At 40.7% G+C, this 20,807-nt stretch overlaps 1 protein-coding gene across 2 annotated transcripts in view; it reads right to left on the bottom strand.

Moving 5' to 3' along the window:
• Positions 1-6,862: 6,862 nt before the first annotated feature.
• Positions 6,863-20,807, bottom strand: part of EloA (transcription elongation factor elongin A) — a 53,099-nt gene continuing 39,154 nt past the window's right edge. For both annotated transcript variants that reach the window (XM_076201712.1, XM_076201713.1), the window contains exons 9-10: positions 17,630-17,834; positions 6,863-14,378 (exon numbers count right to left, since the gene is read on the bottom strand). In XM_076201712.1, coding sequence (XP_076057827.1) covers positions 14,308-14,378; positions 17,630-17,834 — 276 coding nt within the window. In that variant the 3' untranslated portion in view covers positions 6,863-14,307. The remainder of the gene's footprint in view (positions 14,379-17,629; positions 17,835-20,807) is intronic.

Raw genomic sequence — 20,807 nt, 5'->3', positions numbered from 1 at the left:
TGGAGAAATAAGAAAAGATGAAGTGAAAGCAGTTATTACAATGATGAGATCAGGCAAGGCACCTTGGTATGGATGTCATGTGGAGTGTCTAAAAAAGGGAGGTACAGTGATGGTGGACTGGCTGGTGAGGTTGTTTAATGATTGTCTGAAAGAGGGTAGAGTGCCGGAGGAGTGCCTGTATAGTTCCACTTTACAAGGTAAAAGGGACGAGTGTACATGTAGTAGTTTCAGAGGGATCATTTTGTTGACTGTAAATAGGAAGGGTCTTGATTGAGAGGATTAGGAGAGGAACAGAGGGAGTAATTGGAGAGGAACAGTGTGGGTTTAGGACTGGTAGAAGTTCCATGGATCAGATATTTGTGGTAAGACAGATATGTGAGAAAGCTATAGGAAAAGGTAAGGATGTTTTTGGGGGCCTTTATGGATTTAGAACAGGCTTATGACAGGGTAGACAGGAAGGCACTGTGAGAGATATTGCAGATATATAGGATAGGAGAAAAGCTGTTGAGAGCAGTCAAGAGTTTTCATGAGAGTAGTGGAGCATGTGTTAGAATTAGAAATGGAAAGAGTGAGTGGTTTGAGGTAAAGGTGGGACTTCACCAGGGATGTATTATGTTGCCTTGGCTGTTCAATTTATACATGGATGAGATGGTGCAAGAGGTGAACACAAGGGTAATGGGCTGGGGATTGGAGATGGTTAAAGAAAATTGAGAAAAGTGGGAGATAAGCCAGTTGTTGTTTGCTGACAACACTGCAATTGTAACAGGATCAGAGGAGGGATTAAGGAAGTTGGTGACAGAGTTTGGGAAGGTGTGCAAAAGACGGAAGTTGAAGATAAATGTGGGTAAAAGTAAGGTGATGAGATGTACAAGGGGAGAGAGTGACAGCAGACTGGAAGTGAGTATTAAGGGAGAAAGACTGGAGGAAGTTGATAGCTTTAGATACTTGGGTGTGAATGTGGCAGGAAAGGCAGTGGAGGTAGAATGTAGGTTGAGAGAAGCAAGTAAATGCCTTGGTGGATTAATAAGTGTAATGAGAAATAGACATTTGGGAATGGATGATAAGAGGAAATTGTATGAAGGAGTGATTGTGCTGACAGCACTGTGTGTGGCAGAAACATAAGAGAGAAAGAGTTTAAATGTGTTTAAGATGAAATGCCTGAGAAGTATGGTAGGGGTTACTATGTGGCTGGATAGTGAAAAATAAGGAGGTGAGGGGGAGTCAGGGTGGAAAAGGAGTTGTGAGATAGGGTTGATGAAAGAGCATTGAGATGGTTTGGATACATGGAAAGAATGAGTGAAGAAAGATTAGTAAAAGAGGTGTGAAAGGCAGAGGTGGAAAGAGTGAACATGAGGCGTGACTAAGGATGAGATGGATGGATGGGGTAAAAGGGGCATTGGGAAAGAGAGGAATGTCTGTTGAGAAAGGACAGAAGAGAGAAGGTAGGGATGAGTGGAGAATGTGTATGAATGATGTTGTGACGCATGGAAGGGAGTGGGTGGGGGATGGGGGGTGAGGGAGTATGTGTGAATGATATTTTGATGTAGCACGAAGGAATTTCTCCCTGCCTTCTCTTTTACTGTATGATAAGACAGAGGGGGAGGGGGGTCGCCAATTTACTGAAGCAGCCTTGCTGTGGATGTGTTCTATCTTGCTACATTGCTTCTGACCTGGGGCAGTGAGTGAGATGCAGGGATGACCCATCATCCAGGAGCCAGGAAAAGAGGAAAGGAGGGGTGATGAATGGGAATGGAGTATGTGGGGATGAAATGGGTGGGAGTGGATTTGTGCTTTTGACTTTGGCTACCTCCCTTGTAAGGGGGAAAAAGCTGTTGGTATATCTATGTAAGTATATATCTCAAGTATTCTGTTTATTATTCTTTTGGTATGATAGATTCAGGTTTATTTTTGTTCTGGATAGTCATCCAAGAATTCAGAATGTGTAGAGTTTAGTAGTAATGAGGTGTCAACCACACACACACTAGAGTTAAAGGTCACATATTATTTACTTTGGATTTAACCTCCACTACTAGGGATCCACTTGATTGGGTCACATTTAGTGGGGTTTTCTTCATGTTGAGATGACGTCTGTTTGCTCTAATGGGACACTATGAAACAAAGGTTGGTTTACAGGTGGTGCTAGGGATCAAAAGTCTGTAATAGTCCAGGTTGGGATCCACTTTATCTTGGTAATGGGATGAGAATCTGGAGAGCAGGAAAAGTCTGGAAATGCAACATTGCTTAATGGGGCTGGAGTAATGATCATTGGCTATGGTTCATTGGTTACTCCATTGTATTGATAACAGTGACCATTTCCCTCATTGATGAAGTGAGGAAAGGGTTGCCTCTATGTCATCAGAGTAGACTTCTTCTACATGTAGGGGGAAGCCTCATTGTTCTATTGCTGAGGAAGTGTTATAGAATTGGGGCTGGAGTGTAGCATGATCTTCATTGTGTTTGGGAGAGCTGCTGCTGCTGCTCCCTTCTTGTTTTATTACCTTCACAGATTATGTTGCAGTTAGGGTGACTTTCTCGATGGTTCCCTAGCCATATCATTTTGAGTCTGTGGTTATGTTACCTTTTGTAGCTCCTTTCTCATATGGGAAATGATTAACAAATTCAGAAATTTATTTTTGAACCTAAAAAAATTGCTGAAATAATTGTGGGAGCTTGCTACCGAGAAATTCTATACTGTATACAATTTTTTGCTGATATTAGAGGGAGCTAGTACAAAGGTAAGCTCTGAACAGTAATAACAATTGTTGCCTCTAGTGTCATTGACTGGAAACACTCATATTTCTCTTTGAGGAGAAATGTTGGATTGTTGGTCTGTTATATTAGTGTGCAACTATTTCTCTGTCATGGTTTATAGTAGCTGTCAGGTATCAGGTCTCTGTATGTGAAAATGTGAGGGAAATACAAAGTTAATAAAGAGAGATCTTGACCTTTGTCAGGGTACTTAATGTCAGCCACTTGAGGCTGGCTCCTCCAAAGGTGAGGGTGTTGACAAATTTTGAAGATGGTTGGCAGGAAGAGGTTTCTCCCTGACCTCTTTATCACAGGACCACCACTTACAGATATCTTTTGGTAGTCCCTTTCTGATCATTTTTTTTAATAGATTTGCACTTCCTTTAGTGAAGGATCATGGAATAACACAACATAAAATAGTGAATGTCTATTTCCTCTGTACAACTATCTTGTACTCTGCAAAACCATAGTACACCTTAGGACCTTATGAGTTTGGGAATTCTTGCAATCCCAGTGGAACTGACAAATTGAAAGTGCACATGATTGGCTTGCAATCACACCCACACATAGGTCCATTCATTCACAAAGTACATACAACAAATGCATTTCTCTGGTGTCTATATTGGTGAAGCCTTAATTTTCCTATAAGGTCAACAAGCATGGTTCCTTGATGAGAGTTGAAGGAGTAAGAGACAAACATGAGGTTCTTCCTTGGGAGGAAGACATCCAACAGCAAATTAAGGCACTTTTTACTCACCCTAACCTCCACTCTTATATTCACCCTTTGCTTTGTCATGTTATGTTTTTTCTTGCCATTCCATCAATAGTTTTTCCAGTTTTGACCCTACTTTACTTCTCCTTGAAAGAAAATTATATTTCTTTAAATAATTTGCATATTAGACAACATTAAAATTAAAAACCAAATTCAATACAACTTATTTATTTTACGAAAATAAGACTTAATCATATAAAATGAGCCTCAAAATAGGTCAAATGTATACAAAGGAGCATAAAAAGTTCCTTCAAGGATTTACAAATCAGGCAAGACTGTCCAACAGTCCTAAATCCAGCAACAGACACCAAAAATATTTGTCTTTGCAAAATGGTCCTTCATTTTCATCTTCTGAATTAACATCCATTATTGTCCACATACAATTCCCTATATACAAACATACCATAAATGGTTAACTGAACAGCATACTCTTATTATTGTCAACGATGACATTTACTTTGGCTTCAACAACCAAAGACTACAGCATAAAGGTGACCAAAATTAGCATGTACTTATCCATGGGCAGATGAGTTACTAAAAACTTATGGCTTAGTTTTACCCACTTCTTCTTTATCAATTTATCAAAAGTATCATTCATCTATAAAAGATAATGAACCTCCAAAGTTTTCCTACTTTGTAACATCCACTGAGCTATTCCATTTCACATTTGTTCCTTTCTAGCATGATGTGCTTACTTCCTGTCACCCAGGTTATCAATGATTAATTCTGTTTAACTGGTCTATGTATAATCTGTGTCAGTTACCCATCTGTCTAAAATATCACAGCCTCTTGAAAGTACATGTAGGATACAATTTATGAGAAAAAGCAAATAATGGGTTATGTTTTAAGTGATGGCTCCTTCTTTGAAATAGGTATTCAATAATATAACAAATATGAATCAGCAAGAATGGATGAGACTATTTTCTCAGAAGTTCATTAAGATCAAGATATTCTAAACATTATTCAAATCTTAATGACAAATGTAAAAATAATTTTTTTTTATAATTATATTTTCAATAATTACCTATACTAAACTTTGCCACTGCATGTGTGTATAAAGTATGTGTATAAAGTTACCACTGCTGCTAAGAAAATGAGGTAAGAGAAATGGTGATCCTATTTCACTGCAATTCATGTGTACACTCAGAATGGTTCCAGAAAAATGGCAGCACAAACTACTACCCAAAAAATGAAGACAAATCTGGATGAAGGATAACATACATAAAATCTTGCCATCCTGTTACCAATCCTATTCCTACTCTCCATATTTATCTAATTTATCTTTTTAATTTTCAAAACATTTATAGCTTCATTAAGGGAGTAATCCCTTAATACTACCAAGACTTGTAAGCATGGGCACATGTTCCAACAAATATACAGTACAGAAAAATAAAAAATATGAAAAAGTCTGTTATTTGTTGGTATACTCATAGCACTCCACCAACTGGCCAGAAGAGAGTAGTTTCACCATACTGTAGTTACTTAACATCTGGTTAATTATCTGATTATGGAGGTATGTTGTATCAATTCCCTATAAGGAAACTCAATGATTATGAACAAAGTCAATTGACATAGTGCTCTCTAATGAAGTGTCCATAAATTAGATTACTATAGTATAGTATGGTAAAGAATTCAAATAACAAATATAAACTTCATATATTCTTAAAACAAGTCTCCAGCTCACACTGAAAGTGAACTGGGTACACAAGGAAGACACAACTAATCAAGGTCTGAAAAATTTACATTAGCTGTTTTCTGGTACAGTATCCCCATTCTTTTTTTCTCCTGTGAGGGACCAATGATGGGTACCTACAAGTGATGATCCTGTCAAACCCCTCATCTCCAACAGGAAGTGGAGCCTTGAGGGACTGATATTCAGTTTCTAGACTGGGCCACTGTATTTCTTACACTTTTTCATAAACACACATGAAGAGCTGACAACTGGCAACTAACCCCCTCTCCCTACCACTTTCAGCCAGTGACATAGAAACAGCCCCACACAAATACAACAAGGACAAGAGTCCAATGTCTCTTCTCAGAGAGATCCATGAGAGGGCCTAAAGACTGTTGCCAGTCACTGTGGGACTGCATGTCTTCCATCTAATGACACTTGAGGCAACAATTAATTCAAATTTCTTATGCAAAGAGTCAAGGCATAAGGAGACCTGGGAGGAAGACTCCTACCAAAATCCTATTAATTAGGTCACTGAATGTGAATGAATGTGGTAAGAATGAGAGCAAAGAGGAAGAAATTGATAGTACATCCATGTAAAGATGGATGCATTAACCTTGAGTGATATGAAGCTGAAAGGGAAAGGCAAGTTGGAGTTTAGGATCATGGTAAGTAGAGTGTCAGGAGTGGTGAAAGAGTGAGGAGAGAAGGAATGGCACTGTAGGTAAGTGATAAGATAGATAAATGTGTGGTGGATTGAAGTATCATTGAGGATGATGCGGGTGAAGGTCAAATTGGTATGGGAGATATAGGCATCTGTGAGTACAGCCCTGGTAATAAGATAAGTGAGGAAGAGAAAGAAGCACTTTGATGTGACTTACACGAGTGAGTGGGATGTTTTGGGAGAAATGTGAGTGCAGGTGTTGGAGGATCCTAATGCTGGAGCAGATGAGCCTGTTGATGGAGTAGGGAGATATGGGATGCCTGGAAGGAATGATAGTGGAGAGATGTTGGAAATGGAACTGAAAGGGAAATGATGGTTGTGAACACAGCATTTGGGAGCAATGGTAAACAAAGTATATGAAGGCCTGGGTGGTTGGTGTGGGGGTTGTCAAGAGGACAGTTGTATATTATGTAGTGGTGCCCAAAAGGAGGATTGGAAGAGTTCTGGACAAAACGTGTTCAGAGAGAAGGGCAGTGGATTGTGTAATAATTATTTAGTGGATTGGAAATTGTGAATAGAGGTTAAGTGGTGAAAGGAAAAAGTAGGGAGGCAGAGGTGCTGAAAATGAGTGAGCTGAGTGAGGAGAAAGAGAAAGAATACCATACAAAGCTGTGAGAGGTATGGAATGTAGTAAAAGATGATGGAGAAATGGGCATGTTTCAAGGAGTGCACAAAGGCAGTGTGTAGGATGAGAAGGATAGGAGGGAACAGAGAGGTAGTGAATTATGGCATGAAGTGGTGAGGGAAGTGGTGAGGGAAGTGGTGAGGGCAGTGGTGGCACAAGTGGTCACATGAAGAATGGTTGCAAAGAAGAAATGATGAGGTAAATGAAAGTAAAGTAGGTGGAAACAAAATTCAAGGTGAGGAAGGCCAAAAAGAAAGGATGTGAGGTGGAGTAGATGTTTGATGAAGAATTTTGGATTGGAAAGAATAATTTTTTTTGGAAGGAAGTGAACAGAATGAGGGAAAATGAATCAGCTAGAATGGAGAGGGTAGATACAACTGGGCAAATGTTAACTGAAGTGAAAGTGGTGAGTGGAAAATGGATACCATACTTCAAGTTGTTGAATGAAGAAGAGGATAGGGAGGCTCTAACTGTGGCAATAGGAGATACCACAGGAATGATTGAGATAGGAGGGTATAATGACAAGGCTATGGAAAAAGAGACAAGAAGTGTTTTAAAAGAGATGAAAGCTGGTATGGCACCTGGATTAGATGGTGGCCATTGTGAACTGTCTGACAATGGAAGAAGTATAGTGGAATGGCATTGTGAGAACACATACACACTCAGAAAACTAAACAATCCCTTTAAGAAAAATCACCAGACTCAATATTCCAAAAACTGCCAGATACAAGTCCCACAGAGAAAACCCTCCCACACCTGACAAGAACTACACTGGCACATCTGTGCTCTAGACACTGTGTGGCATTAAGACCGTACAATAAAGAATAGGCCTGGCCACTGATTCAAACTGCTTTAGATGCAACCAACACAAAGTCACACAACACCTAATACTACAATGCCACACACTATTAATACCCAGACAACACAATATCTCTTCTTAAAGTGACTGATGTTCTGTCCTGGGGTTGTTGCTGGCTTTCTGATGGGGGCTGGTCTTCTGCAAGAGAGACCAGGGGCAACAGATTTATTGATTCAATTTGTGTCTAAGAGATGGAAGTGTATTAGCCAATTGGAGGAGTGCATTATAGTTCTACTATACAAAGGGAAAAAGGGACAAGTATGAATGCTGTGGTTTTATCTGTTAAGTGTAACTAGTAAGGAATACGAGAGTATTAACAGAGAAAATTAGGAGGGGAGCAATTGGGGAAAGAGGTACATAGGTTTAGGGGAGGAAGAGGGTGCATAGACATTTTTCAGTACCAGATATGTGAAAAGATAGGGATGAAGAGTGGTTGCATATAGATTGAATTAAGTGGACCAAAGGGGTGGAAGCCACCATATACTGAAGTAGTGGTGCCAAACCAGCTCCATTTCTCAGGCTGTACTGCAAAAGTGCTCTGTCTTCTTGCATTGCCTTGGACCTAATTAGTGTGACACGAGACAGGGATGACTCTTCATCCATGAGATGCTATGATGGGACAAGTGGGTTTTGGATGGGTATATATTTTGACCTGGCCACCCTCCTTATATGGTATCTTATTAGGTGTAAGCTAAGCAAAAAATATGTACTCATTTTATACATACATATACCAAGGGCTTTTTCCCTCTTACAAAGGAGGTAGCTAAAGTCAAAAGGCATAAATCCACTCCTACCCATTTCATCCCCACATACTCCACTCCCATTCACCACCCCTCCTTCCCTCTTTTCTTGGCTCCTCCTGGATGATGGGTCATCCCTGAATCTCGCCCATTGCCCTGGGTTAGAGGCAATGCAGCAGGACACAGCAAGACTGCTTCATTTAATTGGCAACCCTCCCTCTCTGTCCCCTCATGCAGAAAAAGAGAAGATGGGGCTGCATCAAAATGTCATTCATTCATACTCCCTAACTCCCCCCCCCCATTCTCCACTCACTCCCTTCCATGCATCACAGCATCACCCATACACAACCTATCTCCACTCACCCCTATCTTCTGTCTTCTCCCTTCCTTCCTCAACAGACCCCCTCTTTCTCAATGCCCCCTTCACCCTACCCATCCATCTCATCCTTGGTCGCCCCCTAATTTACTCATTTTATACTGGGAATAAAAATGACCTAGTTACAGGTTTATATGTGCACTGTAATCAGTGTGTTTACTTTTTAGCTGGAATTAAGGTCAAGAAAAAGCAATATTATTTTTTTTTCCAAGTTTACAAGTGAATGGGCAGCTTTAAGTAGTTCTTGTTTTGAGACGGGAAAAATAAATAAATAATGAAGAGATGCTACTGTGTCAACAAATATGCAAATATATGTAAAATATAAACAATAATTGTTTGCAACACCAAAATTTAACAAATTGCAAAAAAAAAAGTCACCTTGTCATGATACTGAATCAATATTTTTGTCATGCACACCATAATAAAAAGAGAAAGTGGCCTTTAACTTCCTCTTTGCTATGGGGTAAAAAAATCTAACCTCACATGAAAGGAGAAGATACACCCATACCTGCTAAAGTGTTGACAAGAGTTGGATATGAAAAATATATACACACATCTGATGTGTGTTTGACAATAATGTAATATGAACATGTACATGGGTAGGTAATTTTTATGGCAAATTTGAGAATGTAATGTACAGCCAGATGTAGTGAATACTTTTGAGTAGATACTGAGAACAAGTAAATTCATTATTTTCTATACGCCAGTCTTTACCCTGGATTTAAAATAGGTACCTGCACACAGTTCTCTAGAACAGACATTGAACATCATCATCCCTCTGTTGCCTGTCTACATAACCCATCAAAACCCTCATTTCCACCAAGAGGTGCAGCCTTGTTGATCAATACTTTTTCTGCAATAACCAGCACTGGGGACTATAATGCATCAAAGATGTGAAGTCATGGCAGTGATAAAGTAGAGATTAAGGGAGGGTAGCAGAAGTTAAGAAGTTGTAATCATTCTTTTTTTCTCTTGCCACATGACTCTGGTCTGTAAAGATGTTACTGAAGTGTCCAAAACACTGACTGCAAGAAACTTATGCAATCAAAACCCCATATGGGGGGTTGCACTGAGAGTGTGGCACTCAAGTCTTTGGATCAGACCTAAGATCTATGCACTTCTCTCTGATTCCCAGCAGTGATTGCTAACTGCCTGAACAGTCCAAGTGCATAATAGGACAACAGTGACTGCTTTAGCTGCAGCTACGCACTGTCTGGCATAGTCTCACCTTCAGCTTCCACTACTTTTTTTTACCACCTTTTAACACAGAGAGCTGACAATTGGCAACTACTCCCTTTCTAATCCTACTAGCCAGTGAAGGACCAATGATGGGAGCCTGCATATGGTGTCCTTACATGATGGACACCCAAGTCATCCCCCCTCCACTCACCTCTCTCAAGAGAGGTACAGTCTCATGGGGGTGGCACTATCTCTCCAGACTAGCCCCAAGATCTCTATTAATTTCAACTATCTTTCCTTCTTTAAAACAACTGCTGCCAAGTTCACTGACCAAGTACAGCCCTATAGTGGCTGGCAATGATCCTCATACCCTCCCACTGATCTCTCTGGGAAGAAACTGGACTGATGTTCGAGTCCTGCTTCTGATACATGAGAACAGTTGAAAAGGGGCAGGATACCCAGATGGAAGGGTGTATCTACTGAAGTCTCACATGGGAACCTTTATGTTCTTCATTTACATAAGTGACACAATGGAACAAAAAATTATACAAATCTGTTAGTAGATGATCCAAAGATAATAAGGAGAGCTGAATCAATCAATCTATCACCCTAGTTCTACCTTGTAGGAGACTTGTGACCCCAAGGAAAACCACCCATGGCCACAGGTCAATCAATCCATTGCCCCATGTTGCCCTGCCCTTGCAGGAGACTTACAGCCTCCCCAAGTAACTGGCAATGGCTTCTGGCTTGGCCCATATACCACTCAAGAATGATATGTTGGACTGTTGTCTGGATAGGATGAGACCAATGCAATGCTGGATGTGTTCAGTATCTTCTGTGTGGTGACTGCATCTAGGACAACTTGACTGTGGCCAGGCTGGGTGGTGGCCTGAACAGTCATGTCAATGTAATTCTTGTCTGTCAGGGCATCAGGTCCACAGAAAAATCTCTCCCAAGAGAAACAAGAACCAGAGTAACATACTTGCATTCAGGTTAATATCCAGCACTAAGACTGTACATACATATATTAATTACTTTTTCCTCCTTAAAAGGGATGTAGCCAAAGTCAAGGGCATAAATACACTTCCACCCATTTCATCCCCACACCATCCCTCCCTCCCTCTTTTCTTGGCTACTCCTGGATGACAGGTCATCCCTGCATCTTGCCCACTGCCCTGGGTATCAGGTCCGCAGAAAAATCTCTCCCAAGAGAAATAAGAACCAGAGTAACATACTTGCATTCAGGTTAATATCCAGCACTAAGACTGTACATACATATATTAATTACTTTTTCCTCCTTAAAAGGGATGTAGCCAAAGTCAAAGGCATAAATACACTTCCACCCATTTCATCCCCACACCATCCCTCCCTCCCTCTTTTCTTGGCTACTCCTGGATGACAGGTCATCCCTGCATCTTGCCCACTGCCCTGGGCCAAAAGCAATGTAGTAAGACACAGCACATACACAACAAGGCTGCTTCATTTAATTGACAACCCCCCTCTCTGTTTCCTCATACATAAAAAGAGAAGACAGGGAGAAATCCCTTTGGGCTGTGTCAAAATATCATTCTTACATACTCTGTCACCCCCCATTCCCCACTCACACTCTTCCATGCATCACAGAATCATCCATACACAATCATTCTCCACTCACCCCTATCTTCTGTCTTCTCCCTTCCTTCCTCAACAGACATTCCCCTCTTTCCTAAAGCCCCTTTTATCCCATCCATCCAATCCTTGGCCACCCCCTCATGCTCACTCCTTCCACCTCTGCCTCCCACACCTCTTATTAATCTTTCTTCACTCATTCTTTCCATGTGTCCAAACCATCCCAATACTCTTACATCAACCCATCTTCCAACTCCATTTCCACCCCTGTTCTCCTCCTCACCTCCTCATTTCTCACAACTCCATTTCCACCATCTCTCTCCTTCTCACCTCCTCATTTTTCACTCCATCCAGCCTAATCCCTACAATACTTCTCAGGCATTTCATCTCAAACACATTTAAACTCTTCCTTTCTTATGTTCCATGTTTCTGCCCCATATAGTGCTATTGGCACAATAACCTCTTCATACAATCTCTCAGCATTCATTCTCAAATGTTTATTTCTCATTACATTTTTTAATCCCCCAACAAGGCAATTACTTGCTTCTCTTAATCAACATTCTACCTCCACCTCCACTCCTTTTCCCACCACATTTATGCCCAAATATCTAAAAATATCCACTTTCTTCCTTAATACTCACTTCCAATTTGTTGTACCAGCACAAAATAGGCCTGGCTACAGAAACTGCCCCCAGATGCAACCATCACACAGAGGGAACACTTCATATATTGCTCCACACTATCTATACCCAGACAATACAATATTTCTTCCTTGTGGGACTTACAGGCCATTCTGGTGGCCTTTACCAGTTACCTGGGAGCCATAGATTTCCTGCAAGAGATACCTGAGGTAACAGATTGATTGATATTTGGGAATGATGCTGAGGAGACATGATTCAGTTCAGAAGTCATTCAACGAAGATATTCTGTGGCATCTGGAGTGTGTGCAGGCCAGTATAATATAACAACTTTTGTGTGGTGGTTGCATCCAAGGGTTTAAGTGTCTGTTGCCAGGCCAAGCTTGTGCTGGTATTTTTTCAGTGTAGGGTGATAACCTGAACAATAGTGTGGCACTGATACTTTTGCTTGTCTTGGGAATGATTTCTATGCTGGGTTGGTTTCTCAGGGTCTGGTATTTAGTTGATTGTTATACACGAGAAATGAGCTACACTTGTGAGGTCCTATCTCTTTTTCTCCAACTATCATACCTAGTTTTAAACATGCTTATGATCTTAACTTGGGCTATACCATTTAAGCTATTCCTGGAGTAGATGCATCATGAGGGGAGAGGGGGAGGTTACCAATTAAATGAAGTAGCCTTACTGTAGATGTGCTGTGTCTTGCTGCGTTACCTCTGATCCTGGACAGTGGGTGAGATGCTGCGATGACCCATCATCCAGGAGGAGCCAAGAGGGAGGGAGGGGTGGTGAATGGGAGTGGAGTAGGTGGGGATGAAATGGGTGGGAGTGGATTTATGTCTTTTGACTTCAGCTATCTTCCTTGTAAGGGGGAAAAAGCCCTTGGTATATGTATATATGTATGTAGATGCATGAAAAACTGTTTCTTGGAGTGTGGGACTCTTTCTGTCACCAGCTTACTATAATAGGCAAGAAACAGTTGCCAGTTATTAACTCTCCTTCACTGAAAAGGTGGATACAATTACAACAAGTAGAGAGAGATCTTCGACCTGCTCCAGAGTGTTAGCCCCTGGGAGTTCATGGGTTTTGAGAATGAACATAAAGGACATGATTCTCTCTAACCTCTAACTCACAGGACTACCCCCTTTCAGATACCCTTTGTCTCCATATATCAGAAAGCAGAGGTACTATATGCAGGAACTTCTAGTTGCCACAACAAATTCGTAATATTTACCAAAGTGATTACAAAGACACCACCTGCTGCTGCCTGTCACTAGACTTCAAAGGTACGCCTGTAAGTATACTCAACCATTCATTCTCATAAGAGTTGTCTCATGTTTCACTGACTGGAAACCTGCAGCCCCCCATCAGCTGGCAACAGCCCTAAGGCACTACCATAGATCTCTCTGGGAAGAAACTGACTACTGTCCATGCTGTGTCAATGTAGGTCTGCTTCTATGTCACTGGGTTGTAGTAGTAGTTGGATGGGAGCAGTCATCAGCTGTTTGCTCTCTTAATGTGAAAAGTTGGAGGAGATACAGTCATCAAGTCAAGTCAACAGAGAGATCTTGGGCCAAAAGTTGGAGGAAATACAACAGTCAAGTCAATAGAGAGACCTTGGGCCTGCTGCACAGACTGAGCATTAGGTTATGAAAACTGATGGCAAAGAGCTCACAAGACCACCACATACATTTACCTGTCACTGGTCAAACTCATCAGTTTGAAAGCCACTAGCATTCATTCTGAACTTATCCATGTCCAATAAAACTTTATTATATACACTGATTAAAACTTCAATCCATTGTTTGACCATGCCAATAGTCTAAAATCTTAACTGTTTCAGTGCCCATAAGTGAAATGTTTCACTAACTGGAGATCTCACTTTTACTGACAATACTTTCAAAATTAAAATTAGGAACTGTCTAATATCAAAATATGAAAACTTCCATCAGTGTGTGCCATAAACTCTGGGCAAACATGATATAACAATATATCAGAAACATGAGCATGAGACAGTGTTTTTCAAACCTTCCAGTCACATTCAAAGAGCAATCAAACAAGGACTGATACTTAGGACAACAGACACAAATCATAACTTGGTGAAGAAAAACAAGAACCATTAAAGTAACAACATAAACTCATGGACAAAATATAAAATATCTGGTGTTATGTTTAAAGGAACAACTTTCTATCAAATTGCTTCTTACTGCCCTTGCAAAATCTGTAGCCAAAGCCCATCTGCCACAGGGAAGTTTAACTGACTGACTAGTAAAGCATCAGACCCTTCCATTTCCACATAGATTTACAACTGGTACAAAGACAAAAGAGTCTGCTTTCTTGAAATATCATTCAGGTTCTAGATATGATCAACGTCGGAAGACTTTCTTGAAGAATACTCGAGTTTTAGCCATGAGTGGTGCAACACGTGGCTTTTTGGCTGTAGGAAAGAAAAAGAAGAAAAAATAAGGATGACATACAGTATATTCATATCTCATATCAACACCTTACTCTAAATCTATATGCATGAATCATAATGATACAACTACATACATATATATACCAAAGGCTTTTTTCCCCCTGACAAGGGAGGTAGCCAAAAAACAAAGGCATAAAAACCACTCCCACCCTTTCCATCCTTATCCCACTCCACCCCCTTCCCACCCTCTCATCTTGGCACCTCCTGGATGATGGGTCATCCCTGCATCTTGTTCACTGCTTTGGGTCAGAAGCAGTGTCACAAGACACAGCACATCCACGGCAAGGCCACTTCATCAAATCGGCGACCCCACCCCCCCTCTCCGTCCCCTCATGCAGAAAAGGAGAAGACAGGGATCATTATTAGTTGGGAGTGGTTTCTATGCCTTGTCTTTTGGCTATCTCCTGTGTAAGGAAAAAAAAAAGCCTTTGTTATATGTATGTATATATTTGTGCCTTTAAAAAAGTAGAGGCACAACTACATACATATGTGCATATACCAAAGGCTTTTTTTTCCCATTACATGGGAGGTAGCCAAAAGACAAGGCATAGAAACCACTCCCAACTAATAATGATAATAATCTATCTATCTATAAGCCAAGGTCCTCTTCCACTTTATGAGAGAGGTAGCCAAGGCATGCATCCACTCCTATCTACCATCCACTGTTTCCCATCATCTTAGCTCCTTGTGAAAAATCCACAGCCTCACAGTGGTTTCCACTGGTGCTTAGGTCCTTCAATAGATCTCTCTGTAAAGAAACTTTGAGCTGTTGTCTCAGTTGTATTGGTGTGGGACCGTTTCTATATCACCAGCTGAAAATAGTATGAGGGAAGCTAGCACTGGTGGTCAGTTCTCCATGTGTGAAAAGGTGGCAACAGAAACTTAAACCATACTTTTCAGACATTTAATCTCAAACACATTTACATTTTTTTCTTTCTGCTTCTCTTAAATTCCAGGTCTCTGCCCCATACAGTGCCATCAGCACAATCACCCTTTCATATCCTCTTTGCACCCATTCCCAAATATCTATTTCTCATGACACTTTTTAATCCCTGAAGGTATTTACTTGCTTCTCTCAATCTACAATTTACTTTCATCTCCACCCCTCCCTTTCCTGTCACATGTGACCCCAAATACTTAAAGCTATCCACTTCCTTCAGCCTCTCTCCTTTAAGGCTTACTTCCAACACACTACCATCATCTTCTCTTATACATTTCATCATCATAATTTTACCCACATTGGCCTTCAACTTTCTCTTATCACATACCTCTCTAAACTCTGTCACTAAATCTTTTAATCCCTCCTCTGATCCTGCCACAAGCGCAGTGTTGTCAGCAAACAACTGGCTCACTTCCTACTTTGCTCCATTTTCTTTAATCATCTCCAGTCCCTTGCCCACTATCCTGGGGCCATATACACAAAACTTGTTAGCACTAACAAATAGCTGTTAAGGGTAACAAATTCCTGTTAAGACTAACATTTAGCTGTTAAGCACTAACAGTGGATACAGAAAACTTGTTAGGGCCTTAAAAGTACTGTTAAGGTAAAAGTGGTGTGGAGGACTATTAAGCTCTTAACAAATTCCTGTTAGTAGAAAAGATGGCGGAGCAACAACAACAAATATAAAGACGACGGTGAGTATGTCGACAGCGACGGGACATATTTAACGAGTACAATGACGACGAACTCATCAAACGCTTCAGAATGAACCGTGCTAGTATAATAACAATGGCTGATTTAGTGAGAGACAAACTTCAATCCCGAACAGAATGGAATCGACCACAGAGTCCTGAGACGAAGGTGGAAATTACCCTATGATATTTAGCCACAGGTAAAATGCAGCAGCGACGACTTTGAGACCTCACAAGCAACAATCAGCCGTGTCATTACTCAAACAATTGATGCACTATCAGAACCAAGAAGCGCAAGTAAAACAAGCAGAGTTCATGGAAGACTGTAGGTTTCCCGGTGTTGTGGGTACCATAGATGGCACAAATATTAGAATTGTGGCTCCAAGTGTAGATGAACATTTATATGTAAACAGAAAACGATACCACAGCATCAACGTGCTTTGCCATGCCTCCTTCTTGTCCTTGTGTCCTTGGCTTGAATCGCCCATTTATAATTATTTTTTCCTCCATAATCACGTTGACCAAGAGGAGTGTTTCCTCTTGTGACCAGTTTGGCTTCCTTTTCTTTTTCTGTGATTCTTCTGCCATGTCTATATCCTCTGAAATAATTGTTGAGTCTTCTGTCGGAAGATTTGTCTGTGGTGTGGCCGCCTATACAATGCGCCTTCGTCCAAAAATATCTGTTGTTGGTTAATAAGTACTCCTAAAAAACCATACATACGATATCTATGCGCTATCATGATACTCTATTAATAAATTTTGAACAACTGCATTAATAACACTGTTTTATGTGTGCAATTTTTAATAATACGTCCATTTACACGTTCATAAGCTGCTAACTTTAGCACTGTTTAGCGCAACTTGACAAACAACTGTTTACTAGCTAACAGTTGTTAGTTAAGCATTGGTGTATAACTTTTAGTGGTTTTCTGTTAGCTAGCAGAGATTGTTAAGGCTAACAAAAAAGTTTTGTGTATACGGCCCCTGGCCTTTACCTCTCGCACCATCCCATCCATATACGCATTGAACAGCCATGGCAACAAGATAAAACTCTGTTGTAGTCCTACCTTTACCTCAAACTACTCATTCTCTTGATTTCAAATTCTAACACAGGCTCTACTACTCTTGTAAAAACTCTTGACTGCCATTAACAGCTTTCCCCTAATCCCATATATGTGCAACACCTCCCAAATGCCTTTCTGTTTATAGGTAAAGTGTCTAGCTACTTCATGCCTGTGGTGTGTAATATCATTAGCAGAGGATGTGATTTGTATGTTAATCTCTTTGGGAGTGGGTGTTGGAGTATCATACAAGCAAAGTTGAATATTGTGATTGAAAGAATAAAAGCTTCTGTGACAGTTGGGTGTTTTTGGTGTGTGAGTTGGCTGATGCACATTCCAGGCATAGTGCACATGGAAATCTATCAAGCAAGATTTGAAACTAGTGAGAAAAAATATTTATAAATAAGTTGTTTTATAAGGGGGAAATAGGAGATAACAATAATCCCTAGAATGATATGGTAACATTTATACAGGAGAGTGATAATCTCAAACAATAACAATATACAAATATCATCTTACCAACAGGTTGTCTACCTCCTGCACCTCCCCCTCCTCCTCCCCCACCTCCTCCCCCACCTCCTCCTCCCCCTCCTCCTCCACTGGATACATTGTGGGACTGTTCTACTCTCTGTGCATTATGCATGGCTGTCTTTCGTGCAGCAACTTCTGCTGCTTTGCCTCCCTTAGGTTTGGGCCCAAGAGTTGTTCCTGTGCCATACTTTGCCTGTCAAAAAGAAAAAGAAAAAAGAGAAATCATTAATAGACTATTATAAATTAATTTGTGCCACTGTAATAAAGCTACATGTCGGCCAATCAGTGTATTGCCTTGATTTTCTCTTGCAAGTGAACTTTAGTTCTAAAATATTCAGCAACATCCTCCCATCCCCACTTTCCCCAAGATTAGTGTATAAATCACTCTAGAACAATTTTGTATAGCTGTCTTCTTGATTCTTGATTGTTTATTTTCTGCCCTACATCAAGAATTAATGTCTTTCTCTGTCAGTCTTATTTAATTTCTTTATTTTCCTATTGTAAATCACTGTTCTGATGATGATGATGATGTGGTTTAATGTCACAAACTCCTCCTATCAGGAGGCTAAGACAGTGCCCCTTCCAGAGAACTTTGTACTGTGGAATTTAACAAACCATACCCTTGTAAATATATATATATGTACATACATATACCAACAGCTTTTTCCCCCTTACAAGGGAGGTAGCCAAAGTCAAAGGCATAAATCCACTCCCACCCATTTCATCCCCACATGCTTCACTCCCATTAACCACCCCTCCCTCCCTCTTTTCTTGGCTTCTCCTGGATGATGCGTCATCCCTGTATCTCACCCACTGCCCTGGGTCATGTGTGTAACAAGACATAGCAAATCCACAGCAAGGCCGCTTCATTTAATCGGTGACACCCTCCTCTCTATCCCCTTATGCAGAAAAAGAGAAGACGGAGAGAAACCATTCGGGCTCCATCAAAATATCATTCTCACATACTCCCTCACCCCCCCATCCTCCACCCACACTCTTCCATGCATCACAGCATCATCCATACACAACCATTCTCCACTCACCTCTATCTTGTCTTCTCCCTTTCTTCCTCAACAGACATTCCCCTTTTACACTATCCATCAATCTCATTCTTGGTCGCACCCTCATGTTCACTCCTTCCATCTCTGCCTTCCACACCTCTTTTACTGGTCTTTCTTCACTCATTCTTTCCATGTGTCCAAATCATCCCAACATTCTTTCATAAACCCTATCTCCCAACTCCTTTTCCATCCCACTCTCCTCCTCACCTAGTAAGCCCTATCATACTTCTCAGGTACCTCATCTCAAACAGAATATAAAAAAAATACAGAATTGGAGAAGAAAAAGTAAAAAAAGCAAACTCTGAAAAATATCTTGGAGTGATGATTGGAAAGGACATGAAATCTACAACTTATTGAGATCCATCAAAGTGGCATTTACTTATGTGGATGAAGAAATGATAAAGAAAATACTAACTACACTAATAAGACCAAAACTTGAGTACGCAGCATCACTTTGGACACCCAGCACCAAAAAGAATATTAAGAAACTAGAAAGATTACAAAGAGCGACAACCAAACTAGCACCGACTCTCGCCGAACTAACATATGAACAAAGACTATCCAAACTGAACCTACCAACACTGGAACAAAGAAGAGAAAGAGGAGATTTGCTGACTATCTACAGAATAACGAAAGGAATGGAAGTTTTAGACAGGAATGACATGTTAGCGTGGGACAACGGTAAAACGAGAGGACACGAAAAAAAACTGAAAAAAGATAGTTATGGGAAAAACTTGAAAAGGAACAGTTTCCCACACAGAGCGATTAATACATGGAACAAATTAGACAACAAAACAGTATGTGCAAACACTATACAAGATTTTAAGATAAAACTTGATGCGGAGAGATACAAAGACGGGTCACCACGAGCATAGCTCCCCTCCCGTATATTACAACTAGGTAAATACATTCAAACTCCTCCTCTCTTCCTCTCTCATGTTCCAGGTTTCTGCCCTATACACCCTATACAGTGATGTTGGCACAATCACTCCTTCATATAATCTCCTCTTAGCATCCATTCCCAAATGTCTATTTCTCATTATACTTTTTCATCCACCAAGGCATTTATTTGCTTCTCTCAGTCAACATTCTACCTCCCCCCCCCACTCTTCTCATTTCCCGCCCCATTTGCACCCAAGTATCTAAAGCTATCCACTTCCTCCAGTCTCTCTCCCTTAATACTCACTTCCAATTTGCTGCCATATCCCTTGTACATCTCTTCACTTTACATTTAACCACATTTATCTTTAACTTCCTTCTTTTGCAAACCTTCCCAAACTGTTACTAATTTCCTTAACCACTTCCATACGGTGACGCTTACGTAGGCGTCATGAGGAGCAAGTGGGTACGCGATGATGCCGACATCGGTGTCTTGATTATATTTATTGTAGTCGTACCTGCGTAACCTCCATTCTCTCTAAACTGGCTTCATCATATTTTCTATGGTTATCAAAATTCACGGGTGAAAGAGAACGAACGATTGAGCACTGACTTTATTTTTTATAATGTGATTATTATGACGCAACCACAAGCGCAGTGTCATCAGCAAACAACTGCTGGCTCATCTTCCACTTTTCTCCATTTTCTTTAACCATCTCCAATCCCTGACCCACTTCCTTTGCATTCACCTCCCGCACCACCCCATCCATGTATAAATTGAACAGCCAGGGTGACATAACACATCCCTGACAATGTCCCACCTTTACCTCAAACCACACTCTCTCTCCATTTCTAATCCTAACACAAGCTCTACTTCTCTCATAAAAACTCTTGACTGCTCTTAACAGCTTTCCAAATTCATAAAGGCCCAAAAAACATCCTTACCTTTTCCTAAAGCTTTTTCACATATCTGCCTTACCACAAAAATCTGACCCATGCAACCTCACCTGTCCTAAACCCACACTGTTCCTCACCAATTACTCCCTCTGTTCTTCTCCTACTCCTCTCAATCAACCCCCCCCCATAAGCCTTCCCAACTACACTCAACAAATTGATCCCTCTGAAACTGCTACACTTACACTTGTCCCCTTGCTTGTGTATAGTAAGTACAATTCTGTAACTATCCTTAAGTCTTTATACCGCTTTCTATCTAGCTTATATAAATA

The sequence above is a fragment of the Oratosquilla oratoria genome, chromosome 18 (genome assembly GCF_046742065.1).
Source record: "Oratosquilla oratoria isolate Oo_2021 chromosome 18, ASM4674206v1, whole genome shotgun sequence".
In the NCBI taxonomy this organism is placed as follows: domain Eukaryota; kingdom Metazoa; phylum Arthropoda; class Malacostraca; order Stomatopoda; family Squillidae; genus Oratosquilla; species Oratosquilla oratoria.
The sequence above is the reverse complement of the archived record's forward strand: the minus strand, read 5'-3'. Positions and strand labels throughout refer to the sequence as shown.